Raw genomic sequence first — 15,991 nt, 5'->3', positions numbered from 1 at the left:
CAATCGTCTGTGTCAAGCGATTGTGTGATCAAAGAAGAACTCCTTGATATTGTGCCATTAAAAGACAGAACCCGTGGCATAGACGTAAAAGAAACCATGTTGGCTGCATTTGAAAAAGCAAATCTACTCATAACGAAACTACCTGCAATAACCACGGATGGAGCACCAGCCATGATGGGATCTGTGAACGTGCTTGTGGGGCTGTGCAAAGCTGACCAAACATTTCCTGAGTTTCGGAATTTCCACTGCAGCATCCACATGGAGCAACTCGTGTCTAAATCATTGAATTTAGATAACGTCATGAAGTCTGTGATGGAAGTCGTCAACTACATCTGCACACATGCGCCTAACCACAGGCAATTCAAGAATCTCATCGCTGAGCTGGACCAAGGGCTTCCAGGTGACCTGCCGCTGAGGTGCACTGTGAGGTGGCTGTCAAAAGGCCAGGTACTCTCTCGCTTCTTTGAGCTTTTGGATGCCGTGAAACTGTTTATGGAAGAGACGGACAAGGACTATCCCGAGCTCTCGGACCTCAAGTGGATTATGGATCTGGCCTTTGTGGTCGACATGCTGTGTCACTTGGACAGACTGAACCTGACCCTGCAGGGTAAGTTAAAAATGCTGCCTGACCTGGTGCAAAGTGTGTTTGTGTTTGTCAACAAACTACAGCTGTCCAAGGCGCATATTCAAAAGGGAGATTTAACGCATTTTCCCACTCTGCTTAAAGCCAGCGAGCAAGTTGCCAGTGCCGCCCTGAGTAAGCAAAGAGCCAGATATGCAACGCTGGTTGAAAACTTGCACGAAAGTTTTGTGACCCGGTTCCGTGATCTACAATAGAAAAGGACACAGATTACGTTACTCGTCGACCCATTTAATGCAGAGACGGACTGTTTGAAAGTCCCGCTAGTCACAGATGAAGCTGCGGCTGAGTTGGAGATGATTGATCTATATGAGGAGGACCAATTGAAACCTGCTTTAAGGGAAGGGACCATTGAGTTCTGGAAAAGTGTGCCAATGGAAAAATACCCCAATGTCAAACGGGCTGCTCTTAAGATACTGTCAATGTTTTGGTCAACATACGTCTGCAATTCTGTGTTTTCTACCCTAAAATATTTGAAATCAAAGCATCAGTCTGTTCTGACTGACACTCATGTGAAAGAATTGCTTTGAGTGACAACAACGGAATACAAGCCAAATTTGAAGAGGAGTGTTCAAGGCAAGGAATGCCAGAAGTCCCACTAAACAACATGCATAGTAAAAGAAAAATGCTATTGTAGATTATTATATTTTTATTTGTGGACTTGGTTGAACTGAGAGTTTGTGTGTGTGAGACAGTGCACACAATGTTCATTGTTGAAAATGACTGGCCTGTGGTTTTAGTACTGTAGGAGTCCATTTCTGTCATTATCATGTTGGTGTGTGACATTTACAATAAATCTGGCTGAGCAGAGGTGTGTGTATTTTTTGTGCGTGTGTGTGTGAGAGAGAGGGAGAGAGAGGGAGGAAGGGATGGGTGATGTTCATGTGTGCCCATGTGTATGATGTGGCTATTTGCGGTAACACAATAAAAAAAGTGGCTCTTGGTCTCTGACTGGTTGGCCACCCCTGGTTTATTTAGTTTTAAATGAAGAGGTTTTTAATTGCCATTTGCTGTGCATCTCTTTTTCTATCATGGTTGTGTAGCCCAGTTTGTGACACATAGAATATGTATCGGGAAACTGTCAATTGTGGAAGACTTAAAAGGCCTCACCATCAAGCGTTATTATCTTGAAGCAGGCAGGGAGGGACTACCAGTTTCCACCGGCAGCAGATTTTTGTCTGGTCTTTCCATGTGTCTGCTGGGCTTTGTTTATTAAATCTAAAAGTATATTGCTCTGGATGTGTGGATGAACAGGTTGTAAATGTTCCTAAAAATCAGTCGTACAAATGCAGAAATCATTATATTTTCCAAAAATGCACAACATGCCATGTACAGTTTGAGACAACAGCACCTTACTGACAATGAAAGTATGTGCTTTCTAGTGTACTACATGACAGTGTATCTGAACTGAGACACATTGAAGTATTAAGGGCTGCACTTGGAGTCTGTCGGTCTAAAAAAGATGTAGTTTCTTTATAAAAATCTGTCAGTATCGATCATATTAATACAACTATACTTTCTCATGTTCACTTGATGATTTATAGTTGCTGTTTCACTGTTCACAGCTGAACCAAGCTCTGTCGTATGTAATGGAAGAATAAGAGAGTTCAGTAGAGGGGTAGAAAAAAATTCTGACCTGAAATGTTCCTCCAGTGGCAGCACAACCCTTGCTCAGCAGGATGGCTGTACCCGTAGATGGATCAATCAGCGAATGGCTGTAAAGCCATTTTACCAGGTGATCAGATGACAGGGGTGTCATCTTTGTTCACTTTAATTGCACCCCACGGGACAGCACTTTCTCGCTCAGCTGTCTCCTGGAGACTAGAAGCTTTGCCTCTGTGCTCACCCGAAAGAATGTGCAGAAGAATGTCTTATTCCACTTTCATTCTGAGGAAAGCTTTCTAGCTCCTCTGTAACTGTGGATGATATTTGAAAGACTATATATAACTTGAATAATAATAACTTTATTTATACATGGCACCTTTCAAAACAAAGTTACAAAGTGCTTCACAGTACAAGATGGGAAATGGAATGAAATAACATAAAGAAAACTAGCAACAAATGGAGATAAGAGCAAGGAATAAAGAAAATTAGAAATGGAAAAACAGGTAAATTAAAAGCAAATATTAAAAAATGAATTAAAAGGGATAATTAGGGGAAGGTGATAAAACAATTATTATGGAGAACATAAATGTAATGTAAATCAAAGTGGAGGCACAGAAAACAGCTGCGTATATGTCTTTAAGATGGATTTAAAAGACGACAGTGAGCCTTCTTAGGAAGCTTGATTCAGAGAGTGGGTCCACTGACGGAAAAAGCTGGGTCAGCCTTGGTTCTCAGCTGAGATTGTGGGATGACCTTGGCCCATAAAGTAGAATCACCAGCCAAGTCTGATTTAAAAACATGGGTTTGCTAATGTTGGCCCCAAATAAGGTTTTAAAATGCATTCCACCCGGAAGTTGACCTTTTCTTACAACGTGCTACGTTGTGCATTGTTGTTGTTGTCATGGCGACGCTTCCGTCGAACAAACGCTGTTGCTAAGCGATGCTCGTAAACTTTAACTTAGAAAGACGATCCCGAAGCTACCCGCAGCTCCATTCACTTGCGTTCAGTCCAGTTCCATAGTTTTGTTCCCGTTATGACCGAGCAGACAGCCGCTGTGGGACATAAAGTTGGAAAGCCGATGTTGCATAACTGGGTCGAAGAGGTGAGTGCTGTGAACCATTTCCGAGTTTTAGCTAATGTTAAAAGTTCACGCGAGACTTCTTAACAACGTTTGCTAATTTAATCTAATAATTAATATACCTGGAACTAACACCCGGTGTCTAGGTAACCATATTTGAAAGACAGAGTCCCTGACACAGCAAGTATATGTTATAACACGGATTTCAAAGTCATCGTCACTCAGGGCCACAGAATTAGGTACACCTTGCTAGCACTGCCAGCACTAAGTTGGATCCAATTCTACCTTCAGAATTGCCTTAATTCTTCGTATGGTCTGCTCCTGCTGTAGCCCATCTGCTTCAAGGTTTGCTATTTTGTGTAGTATTTAGGGATGTCCTTCTGCAGACCTTGCTTATGCAAAGTGGTTGTTTGAGTTTCTGTTGCCTTCAGCTCAAACCAGTCGAGCCATTCTCTGACCTCTGGCATCAACAAGTCATTTTACCCGTGAGAACTGCTACTCACTGGATTTTTTTTCTTTTTTGGACCATTCTCTGTAAACCCTAGAGACGGTTCTGTGGGAAAATTCATGTAGATGAGCAGTTCCTGAAATACCCAGATCATCCATGCCATATTCTTAAATGACCTTTCTCCCCAATTCTGAGGCTTGATTTGAACTTGAGCAGATCATCTTGACCATATCTTCATGTCTAAATGCAGTGAGTTACTACAATGTAATTCGCTAATTCAATAGTTGCAAGCAGTTTAAAAAGAACAGGTGTACCTAATGGACTGGCCAGTAATTGTGTATCAATATAGTTGTAATTCCTCACCAGATAATTCAATACATTTGTAAAACCATTTGAAATAAAGCTGAAAGTCTGCACTGCAGTCATTCAATTCAATTCAATTCAATTTTATTTATATAGCGCCAAATCACAACAAATGTCGCCTCAAGGCGCTTCATAGATACAGAGAAAAGCCCAACAATCATATGACCCCCTATGAGCAAGCACTTTGGCGACAGTGGGAAGGAAAAACTCCCTTTTAACAGGAAGAAACCTCCGGCAGAACCAGGCTCAGGGAGGGGCGGCCATCTGCTGCGACCGGTTGGGGTGAGAGAAGGAAGACAGGATAAAGACATGCTGTGGAAGAGAGACATAGATTAATAACAGATACGATTCAATACAGAGAGGTCTGTTAATACATAGTGAGTGAGAAAGGTGACTGGAAAGGAAAAACTCAATGCATCATGGGAATCCCCCGGCAGCCTACATCTATTGCAGCATAACTAAGGGAGGATTCAGGGTCACCTGGTCCAGCCCTAACTATATGCTTTAGCAAAAAGGAAAGTTTTAAGCCTAATCTTAAAAGTAGATGTAACCCATGGTTATTTTATTGCCAATTGTATTCCATTTTTATTCTAATTTGAAGTGTTACTGTTTTGTTAAGTTCTGAGTTTTCCCATGTACCGTGAATGCACCATAGCGCGTGCGTGGTGACTTTCTTTCACTGCATCCGCCTGCACGGAGCTAGATGCGCAAAGCTGTGTGGAGATTCAGTCTGTAACGTGTTGCGCTACGGAATTAATGTTTTCTTTGAAGAATATCCTGGTGAGTCTCATGGTTGCAGTTTAAGTTGCGATTCACAGTCCAGTTCTGAGCATAAAACCAGTCAGGATACTATGCTTGTCAGAAATGTGATATTTGTCTTAGAACCTGCTAATGATTGCTTAGCTGTGTTAGCCTGTGGAAAGTATGCTAGCGTACCCACATGTGCTCCCTGGGCTAATGCGTTTATATGTGATGTTTTAGCTAACACACCACGGAGACACTTTTCATGCTTCATGATTTGCAGTGAAATGTATTTTTGTTGTTGATAAATTGTTATTGGCCAATAAGAACTGTATAGATGTGTGATGTGTGGGGGAAAAAAAGGGATAATATTAGAGGAAGACATGTTTTATTTTACAAGTGAAGTGATTGGACTGCACGTTGTGTGCAGACTGGTTTTTTATGTGGTAGAAATCTGCTGCAAGGACCAAGCGGTGCCATCTAAGGACTGGATGCCACTGGAGGTGCCTAGAAAGGACGTTCTCAATCTGAAGGCCACCTGTTCCCTTGGAGGGTGGTAGGATACAACGGTTTGCAATTTTTTTTTGGATTAACGTTTTTCTGAGATCTCAGGACGCTTTATGTTGTTACTTTTTCCTTTTTTTGGGTCAGATCTGATTCCACTTAACAAAAAGAAACTGGTGAAAAAAACGAACCAGTGACTAAAGACAATTAACACTTACTAAGAACACTGAATACTAAGTGCACTGAACTGAAATGGACAGCCTACCTAAACCATTTATGGACACTTTAAGTGATATATTGTACATTGTTGAGATTTACATGTTTGAGATTATTTAAATGTTTTGTTCATGTCTATGTTTTGGACCATTTAAATGTTGAATACACTCAAATCACTTTTCTTCCTTTAAGTTGTCGTCAGTGTCTCATTCTGAGTGGAGGGATATTCCTTCTTTAAGTTGAGTTACCACTGCCAGTCTCCTTACGATCCTAACTGAACCCAATGAGTAGATTCTCAAATACTGTTTTTTTCCTTGACTTTGTATGACAGATTACTGCGGATTCGACTGATTTTGGACTACTCAGTTAAAAAGGGTGACAATTAGTGGCGAGCCAGCCAGGAGATTGGCATAGTGGTTTTTCCTCCAACTCATATGACACACTGAGTAATACGTTTATTTTTGAAAATGGCACTTGACCTTTGTGAACGCTTTAGAGTTGATAGCCAGAAAACCCTGCTTATTACAGGTATTGAAAGACACCGTAGTGAACATGATATAACTAACGTTTTCGAAGTCAATGGTAAGATCTCTAACATTGTCAGGGTCCCTGATGAGCCACATCAGCCCGAAGGCAGAACACTTATAGCGTATGAGTCTGAACAGGCTATCTTAAAGATAGACCCTTCCACCTTAGGGGAAGTTGTCAGCCCTGTAGACCCTACAGTGAAATGGGTTTCCAAAACTGTCAGAGATATCACCCAAGAAGAAATGGGCAAGGAAGTGGCCCGTAGATACCTGAAGGAACTTGAGTTTATGGGGGGCAGTGGGAGGGCAGGCTTCCTCAGTATTTTCCAAGACGAGTTGCAGGCCAGCCCTACCCCCCAGACTGAGACACGATCACCCGTTGACCATAACGTTAATACGACAGCTGACATCATTCCCAATACTGATTCAAGTGAACCCGTAGAACCCACAAGTGCTTTCAGCCCACATACTGACACTTTTGCTGGTCCAGTGCATGTAGACGAGAGCATCTACAACCCTTCGCATATTCAGAAAGTAGTGGTTGAACATGTTATTCGTAATGAGCCAAGTCACGCACCCCTTGCTCATGCTAAGATACGTACCTTCTCAGGCCGACTTCCACGGCCCAACGGTGAAGTCGACTATGAGACATGGCGTACCCAAGTCGATCTTCTACTCACTGACCCTTTTCTGACTGATGCCCTCAAAGTGAGGAAGATACTTGAGAGCTTACTTAGCCCTGCATCTGAAATTGTAAAGCCTCTGGGGGTCACTGCGACACCAAGCACTTATGTCACTCAGCTTGATTCAGCCTTTGGAGTTGTTGAGGACGGTGAAGAGCTTTACACTGCCTTTCTTGGCTCGAATCAAAACAGCGGAGAGAACCCATCTGCCTTCTTGAACCGTCTTCACAGCCTTCTCACACGAGTCATTTCTAGAGGGGGAGCCCCTCCTGCAAATGTAAATGAACTGCTTCTTAAGCAATTCATTAGAGGTTGCTGGGACCAAAGCTTGATAATAAGTCTCCAGCTTGAAGCAAAAAAGAGCTTTCCACCCTCATTTTCAGAGCTTCTCCTCATGTTAAGGACTGAGGAAGAGCGTCGCTTCACCAAGTTGGACCGCATGAAGAAACATTTGGGTGCAACAAAAGCTGCTGCACACGCACACTCAGTTTTTAGTATGCCCATTTTTGGCCAAGCGCCACTTGCGACTCCTACTCCAACCGACAGTGAAGCTGTGAAACTCGAACAAAAAGTTAGTGAGCTCACAAAGCAAGTTGAACAGTTAACTTTAACTCAAAGGCCAAGGAGCACCGCCCCAAGTACTGAACCTCTTGTAAGCACTAAATTCAGATCTGTGAACCCAAAACCGAATGAAACTGCCAAGCTTGAAGGTCAAATAGCTGAGTTGACCAAACAAGTCCAAATGCTTGTCCAAAGCCAAAGCCATTCAACCAAACCTGAGAGATATGAGCCCAAAAATTCTCTAGCTGTCAACACCAGAAACTCACAGGCATTTGCTAAAGTTCCTGGCACACCTAGGGCATGGTTTTGCTTTAAGTGTGGGGAAGACAATCATATTGCAGTAAGCTGCACAAATGACGCTAATCCCACACTTGTCCGAGAAAAGCACGCAGAGTTGAGAAAGAAACGGGCTGATTTTGCTGCACGTCAGGCCACAGCCCTGTTTGCTTTAAACTAGTGGCAGCTCCTGTCGTGGGACACCCAGGAGCTGAAACCCTTGATTCCCCCAGTCCCGAGACATTAGCTTGTGGTCCTGAAGTGCAAATCACAGAACCCATTCATCCCATACACAGCCTAGATCCTAACTTCCTCTTCCCTCAAGGTCTCATAGGCCCACGCTGTGCAGCCTCAGTAATTGTTGACGGGGTACCCTGTGAATCCATAATGGACTCAGGCTCACAGGTTACGACCATTTCTGAGTCTTTTCACAAGATGCACCTTTCCCACCTTCCCATCCAACCAATACATGCTCTTCTTGAAATTGAAGGAGCAGGAGGGCAAAACGTGCCATACTTGGGTTATGTTCAGACTTGCATTACATTTCCCGAAAACATTGCAGGCAAAGAACAACAATTAGCTGTCTTGGCCCTTGTTGTTCCTGAGTGTCACTTTAACAGTAGAATTCCGCTGTTGATAGGGACAAATGTGCTTTTACGGGTTTATGGACAGTTAGTACATCAAGATGGTCCCAAGTTCATTCGTAAGCTACACTCTAAGCAGTTTGCAACAATCCTTCAACACGTTGCCCAAGTACAAAGAAATGATACTCATTCCTGCCCTGTCATGTTGCATAGCAAAGGGGCAGTGACAATCCCTGCAAGACACAAACAATGCCTAATGGGAAATGTGAGGTTAAGAAAGAACAACCGGAACACAAGTTTTGTCCTTGAGCCGCATGAGCAATACAAGTTACCAGGTGGATTGCTTCTTGAATCTGCTTTAGTGGACATTCCTTTTAATTCCAGCAGTAAAGTACCTGTCATTGTACACAATGTTAGTGAACATGCTATTACATTGCAGTCAAATAGCATTGTCGCTCAAGCTTGTGCAGCCCAACACGTTTCCCCACTAGCATCGAGTCAAACTCAGAATCCTCCAAGTCGAAATGAACCAGACAGCGACAACCTCACATTCAACCTTGATGATTCTCCCATCCCAGAGCAATGGAAAGAGCGAATTCTGGGAAAACTGAGATCCATCCCTGAAGTTTTTGCTCTCGATGACATGTCCCATGGCCACACCACAGCTGTGAAGCACCAAATCAAATTGAACAATGAAACACCTTTCAAAGAGCGGCCAAGGCCCATACACCCAAGTGACAGAGAAGCTGTCAAACAACATCTAAGGGAATTACTGGATGCAGGCATCATTCGAGAGTCACAAAGTCCTTTCGCCTCACCAATTGTATTGGTAAGGAAAAAGAATGGCTCGATAAGGCTATGCATAGATTACCGTAAACTAAATCTAAGAACTATTCGAGATGCATATGCCCTGCCAAATATTGAGGAGACATTCACAGCTCTGAGTGGAGCTAAATGGTTTTCAGTCATGGACCTTAAGTCCGGTTACTATCAGGTGGAGGTAGCCGAGGAGGACAAGCCTAAGACAGCCTTTGTGTGTCCTCTTGGGTTCTATGAATTTAATAGGATGCCACAGGGTGTTACAAATGCCCCAAGCACCTTCCAACGCCTGATGGAGAAGTGTGTGGGTGATCTCCACCTCACCGAAGTGCTTGTCTTTTTAGACGACCTGATTGTGTTCTCAGACACATTAGAAGAGCACGAATCCAGGCTAATGAAAGTTCTTACTCGCTTAAGAGACTACGGTCTTAAATTATCCCCAGAAAAATGCCACTTCTTCAAAACATCTGTGAAGTATTTAGGGCATGTTGTGGATGCTCACGGAGTCCACACCGATCCCGAAAAGATCTCTGCTCTGAAATGTTGGCCGCACCCATCCAATTTCAAAGAGCTTAAATGTTTTTTAGGCTTCGCTGGATACTATAGGTGTTTCGTTGAAGGGTACTCCAAGATAGCCAAACCGCTGAATCGTCTCACTGCCGGTTACCGGCCACCGAAAAAGAGGGGCAAGATTTACAAGAGAGAACCGCTCAGACTTTCTTACAGTCCCACTCAGCCTCTCGGGGAACAATGGACTCATGAGTGTGAAACCTCCTTCCGAACAATAATCGAAAAGCTGACTTCTGCACCAATTCTTGCTTTTGCCAACCCACAACTCCCCTATGTATTGCACACGGATGCTTGTCGGGATGGGTTGGGAGCTGCGCTCTATCAGGAGCAAGAGGGGAGGCTGAGAGCAGTTGCTTACGCTAGCAGGGGGCTTTCTAAGAGTGAACAGAACTATCCCACACACAAACTTGAATTCTTAGCCCTCAAGTGGGCTGTGTGTGAAAAGTTCAATGACTACCTTTACGGTTCTAGCTTCACAGTCCTGACCGACAATAACCCGCTAACTTATGTTTTGACAACTGCGAAACTAGATGCGGCAGGACACAGGTGGCTGGCTGCCTTGTCTACTTACAATTTCAATATTAAGTACAGGGCAGGTCAAGCAAACAAAGATGCTGATGGGTTGTCACGGCGGCCCCAAGAGCCTCCTCATGAAGATGAGGCATTTGTCAAAGAAAAAGCTCGTATTGATGACATGAAAGAACGTCTCATTAACATGCCAAACAATCTTGACCATGAAACGTTTTCTGCCTTGTGTCAGCGTCACTCAGTGTCATGCCATTCAGAAACCCTCTCAGTCGCCGAGAGTCTCGCTATTGACCCCAGCTCAGTCACTGAGGCTTATGGAGAAGACATCTTACCCTCAATGACAGATGCTGATTGGTGCGCTGCACAAAAGGATGATCCTTCTCTCACTCGTGTTATAGCCCTGTTGGGAAGAGGCTTGAAACCCAGCCCCAAAGAAACAAATCTTGAATCGTCAGATGTTAAACTCCTTCTGAAACAATGGAACAAACTCGAGCTCAGTAATGGCGTGCTTTACAGGAAATTCAACGACAGAGATTCCCTTCTGTACCAGTTAGTACTGCCCCAAAAGTACCGCGACAGAGCCCTGAAAGGTGTACATGACGAGGTTGGTCACCTCGGGTTTGAGCGTGCCTTACATCTCGCACGGGCAAGGTTCTACTGGCCACGAATGGCTCAGTCCATTGAAGAGAAGTGTAAGAAATGCTCACGTTGTCTCATGAGGAAGGCCCTTCCCCAAAAGGCTGCTCCACTACAGAATATCCAGGCAACTTACCCTCTTGAGCTAGTGTGCATTGATTACTTGTGTATTGAGCCCGATAGTCGAGACACCAGAAATGTGTTAGTATTGACGGACCATTTCACAAAATTTGCAGTCGCGGTCCCGACAAAAGATCAAAAGGCTAAAACAATAGCCAGGGCTCTTTGGGATCACCTTATCATCCTCTATGGTATCCCTAGCCGTCTGCTTAGTGACCAAGGCAGAGATTTTGAATCTAAGCTTGTTAAAGAGCTCTGCACATTGATTGGGACAAGCAAAATTCGCACAACACCCTATCATCCACGAGGAAACCCGGTGGAAAGGTACAATAGGACTCTCTTAGACATGTTAGGCACACTGGAGGACAAAGACAAGTACCATTGGAGAGACTTTGTTAGGCCATTAACACATGCCTACAACTGTACACGAAATGACACAACAGGGTACTGTCCATACGAACTTATGTTCGGCAGACAGCCGAGGTTGCCTATTGATCTTGTCCTTGGTACTCACCCGGGCAAAACCAGTCCAAAGTCTTACTCTGACTATGTTAAAGGTCTTCGTCAAAACCTCCAAGAGAGTTACACCCTTGCCAGCGAACACGCACAAAAGATGGGTGCGAAGAATAAGATGAGGTTTGATAAGAAGATCAAAGCTGCAGAACTGTTTCCAGGTGACAGAGTTTTAGTAAGGAACGTGAATGTTAGAGGTAAGCACAAACTTGCTAACCGTTGGGAACAAAATATTCACGTTGTTGTCAACCGGGTCAAAGACAGCCCAGTGTATGTTGTCAGACCGGAAACCGGAGACGGCCCCCAGCGTACATTACACAGGGATTTGCTTCTCCCTTGCGGGTTCTTACCTGTTGGAGATCAGGTGGGATCGGACTCTCAAAATGGGAATCAAAGGAAAATGAGGACCAGGAGTAAACCAAACCGCACAAAAGGCAACGACAGGGATAATGGAGGACAGTACAGTGATGAGGATGAGATGAGTGATGAAGGGGATTTATGTATTGGCACATGGAATCCACAAATCATCATAAAAGGCCCTTACATTCAAACTGAGTCAGCTCATCCTAAAGCCCAACAGCAAATGAACAGTCATCCCCCTGTATCATCCCCTGATACTGCTGTACCGGAAACATCCTTACTTGATATTGGAAAGCCTACCTTCACACAACCTGAAGTCTCTAACACAAGTCATGTGGACTATGTTCCTTCCGATGCTAGGTCTTCAGACCATGTTGTGATTGACATTCCCGAACCCAACTTGACACCTACCATGACTGACGCAGATCTCATTCCACCAGAACCTGCAGTCATTAATGATGATGCTGTTAGTACTGATGCTGGTGCTACAGAACCAGTGAGGTTGAGGCGCTCTGACAGAGAAAGACGCCCACCTCAGAAGTTCACTTATGATGAGTTAGGAGAGCCGCTGACCTTGGCTGTTAGCTCCTTTTTCCAAACCTTAGGTGTTGCATTCTCCAAAACTGTCATGTCACCTTTACCAGGTCCCAGTTGGTCAACGATGCATGAAGGGACTCATGCCGTTTAGAGGGGGAGAGTGTAACCCATGGTTATTTTATTGCCAATTGTATTCCATTTTTATTCTAATTTGAAGTGTTACTGTTTTGTTAAGTTCTGAGTTTTCCCATGTACCGTGAATGCACCATAGCGCGTGCGTGGTGACTTTCTTTCACTGCATCCGCCTGCACGGAGCTAGATGCGCAAAGCTGTGTGGAGATTCAGTCTGTAACGTGTTGCGCTACGGAATTAATGTTTTCTTTGAAGAATATCCTGGTGAGTCTCATGGTTGCAGTTTAAGTTGCGATTCACAGTCCAGTTCTGAGCATAAAACCAGTCAGGATACTATGCTTGTCAGAAATGTGATATTTGTCTTAGAACCTGCTAATGATTGCTTAGCTGTGTTAGCCTGTGGAAAGTATGCTAGCGTACCCACATGTGCTCCCTGGGCTAATGCGTTTATATGTGATGTTTTAGCTAACACACCACGGAGACACTTTTCATGCTTCATGATTTGCAGTGAAATGTATTTTTGTTGTTGATAAATTGTTATTGGCCAATAAGAACTGTATAGATGTGTGATGTGTGGGGGAAAAAAAGGGATAATATTAGAGGAAGACATGTTTTATTTTACAAGTGAAGTGATTGGACTGCACGTTGTGTGCAGACTGGTTTTTTATGTGGTAGAAATCTGCTGCAAGGACCAAGCGGTGCCATCTAAGGACTGGATGCCACTGGAGGTGCCTAGAAAGGACGTTCTCAATCTGAAGGCCACCTGTTCCCTTGGAGGGTGGTAGGATACAACGGTTTGCAATTTTTTTTTGGATTAACGTTTTTCTGAGATCTCAGGACGCTTTATGTTGTTACTTTTTCCTTTTTTTGGGTCAGATCTGATTCCACTTAACAAAAAGAAACTGGTGAAAAAAACGAACCAGTGACTAAAGACAATTAACACTTACTAAGAACACTGAATACTAAGTGCACTGAACTGAAATGGACAGCCTACCTAAACCATTTATGGACACTTTAAGTGATATATTGTACATTGTTGAGATTTACATGTTTGAGATTATTTAAATGTTTTGTTCATGTCTATGTTTTGGACCATTTAAATGTTGAATACACTCAAATCACTTTTCTTCCTTTAAGTTGTCGTCAGTGTCTCATTCTGAGTGGAGGGATATTCCTTCTTTAAGTTGAGTTACCACTGCCAGTCTCCTTACGATCCTAACTGAACCCAATGAGTAGATTCTCAAATACTGTTTTTTTCCTTGACTTTGTATGACAGATTACTGCGGATTCGACTGATTTTGGACTACTCAGTTAAAAAGGGTGACATAGAGATAGTGTCTGGCTCCCGAATCCAAACTGGAAGCTGGTTCCACAGAAGAGGGGCCTGAAAACTGAAGGCTCTCCCTCCCATTCTACTTTTAAATACTCTAGGAACAACAAGTAGGCCTGCAGAGCGAGAGCGAAGTGCTCTAATAGGGTGATATGGTACTACAAGGTCATTAAGATAAGATGGGGCCTGATTATTTAAGACCTTGTATGTGAGGAGCAGGATTTTGAATTCAATTCTGGATTTAACAGGAAGCCAATGAAGGGAAGCCAAAACAGGAGAAATATGCTCTCTCTTTCTAGTCCCTGTCAGTACTCTTGCTGCAGCATTTTGGATTAACTGAAGGCTTTTCAGTGAGTTTTTTGGACATCCTGATAATAATGAATTGCAGTAGTCCAGCCTGGAAGTAATAAATGCATGAACTAGTTTTTCAGCGTCACTCTGAGACAGGATATTTCTAATTTTAGAGATGTTGCGCAAATGGAAGAACGCAGTCTTACATATTTGTTTAATATGTGCGTTGAAGGACATATCCTGGTCAAAAATGACTCCAAGGTTCCTCACAGTGTTACTGGAGGCCAAGGTAATGCCATCCAGAGTAAGAATCTGGTTAGATACCATATTTCTAAGCTTTTCAGCACCGAGTACAATGACCTCAGTTTTATCCGAGTTGAGAAGCAGAAAGTTAGTGGCCATCCAAGTCTTTATGTCTTTAAGACATTCCTGCAGTTTAACTAATTGGTGTGTGTTATCTGGCTTCATGGACAGATAGAGCTGGGTGTCATCTGCATAGCAGTGAAAATGTATGCTATGTCTTCTAATGATGCTGCCTAGGGGAAGCATGTATAATGTAAACAGAATTGGTCCTAGCACTGAACCCTGTGGAACTCCATAATTAACCTCAGTGTGTGAAGAGGACTCTCCATTTACATGCACAAATTGGAGTCTATTAGATAGATATGATACAAACCACTGCAGTGCAATACCTGTAATACCTACAGCATGTTCTAATCGCTCTAATAGAATATTATGGTCAACAGTATCGAATGCTGCACTAAGGTCAAGAAGGACAAGCACAGAGATGAGTCCACTGTCAGAGGCCATAAGAAGATCATTTGTAACCTTCACTAAAGCTGTTTCTGTGCTGTGATGAGCTCTGAAACCTGACTGAAACTCTTCAAATAAACCATTCCTCTGCAGATGATCTGTTAGCTGTTTGACAACTACTCTTTCAAGGATTTTTGATATGAAAGGAAGGTTGGAGATTGGCCTATAATTAGCTAAGACTGCTGGGTCTAGAGATGGCTTTTTGAGTAAAGGTTTAACTGCAGCCACCTTGAAGGCCTGTGGTACATAGCCGATTATTAGAGATAGGTTGATCATATATAAGATCGAAGAATTAATCAATGGCAGAACTTCTTTGAGCAGTTTTGTAGGAATGGGGTCTAAAAGACACGTTGATGGTTTGGAGGAAGTAATTATTGACGTTAACTCAGAAAGATCGATTGGAAAAAAAGAGTCTAACTTAACATCAATGGTACTAAGAGTAGCTGTAGATAATATTACATCTGTGGGATGATTATTGCTAATTTTTTCTCTAATGATAAAAATTTTATTTGTGAAGAAGTTCATGAAGTCATCACTAGTTAACGTTAAAGGGATGGTTGGCTCAAAAGAGCTCTGACTTTTTGTCAGCCTGGCTACAGTGCTGAAGAGAAACCTGGGGTTGTTCTTATTTTCTTCAATCAGTGATGAGTAGTAAGCTGTTCTGGCTTTGCGGAGGGCTTTCTTATAAAGCAACAAACTATTTCTCCAGGCTAAATGATGATCCTCTAAATTTGTGACACGCCATTTCCTCTCCAGATTACGAGTCATCTGCTTTAGGGTACGTGTTTGAGAATTATACCACGGGGTCAGGTACTTCTGATTAGAGACCTTAGTTTTCACTGGAGCTACAGTATCCAGAGTCGTACGTAGTGAGGAGGTGAAATTATTAACAAGATAATCGACCTCTGTTGGGGTAGCGTTCAGATAGCTGTTCTGCTCTGTGTTGGTACAGGGCATTGACGATGATAACAGTGGCTGGATTATATTCTTAAACTTAGTTACAGCGCTTTCAGAAAGACATCTACTTTGATAAAGTCCACTCTCCACTGCTGCGTAATCAATTATTGTAAATGTAAATGTTATCAAGAAATGATCAGACAGGAGAGGGTTTTCAG

The 15,991-nt window shown here is 43.1% G+C and overlaps 1 protein-coding gene across 6 annotated transcripts in view; it reads left to right on the top strand.

The window, feature by feature from the left end:
• Positions 1 to 3,150: 3,150 nt before the first annotated feature.
• The window catches only part of spag8 (sperm associated antigen 8), a 29,883-nt gene continuing 17,042 nt past the window's right edge, over positions 3,151 to 15,991 (top strand). For 2 of the 6 annotated variants that reach the window (XM_085169238.1, XM_085169236.1), the window contains exon 1: positions 3,151 to 3,348. In XM_085169238.1, the coding sequence (XP_085025364.1) occupies positions 3,280 to 3,348 (69 nt within the window). In that variant the 5' untranslated portion in view covers positions 3,151 to 3,279. Of the gene's footprint in view, positions 3,349 to 3,426; positions 4,022 to 15,991 lie in introns of those variants that run through there. The other 4 variants (XM_085169237.1, XM_085169240.1, XM_085169241.1 and 1 more) reach the window with 4 other exon arrangements.

The sequence above is a fragment of the Neolamprologus multifasciatus genome, chromosome 7, assembly GCF_963576455.1.
Source record: "Neolamprologus multifasciatus chromosome 7, fNeoMul1.2, whole genome shotgun sequence".
Lineage (NCBI taxonomy): Eukaryota > Metazoa > Chordata > Actinopteri > Cichliformes > Cichlidae > Neolamprologus > Neolamprologus multifasciatus.
This window is presented reverse-complemented; position numbering and strand designations above follow the sequence as displayed.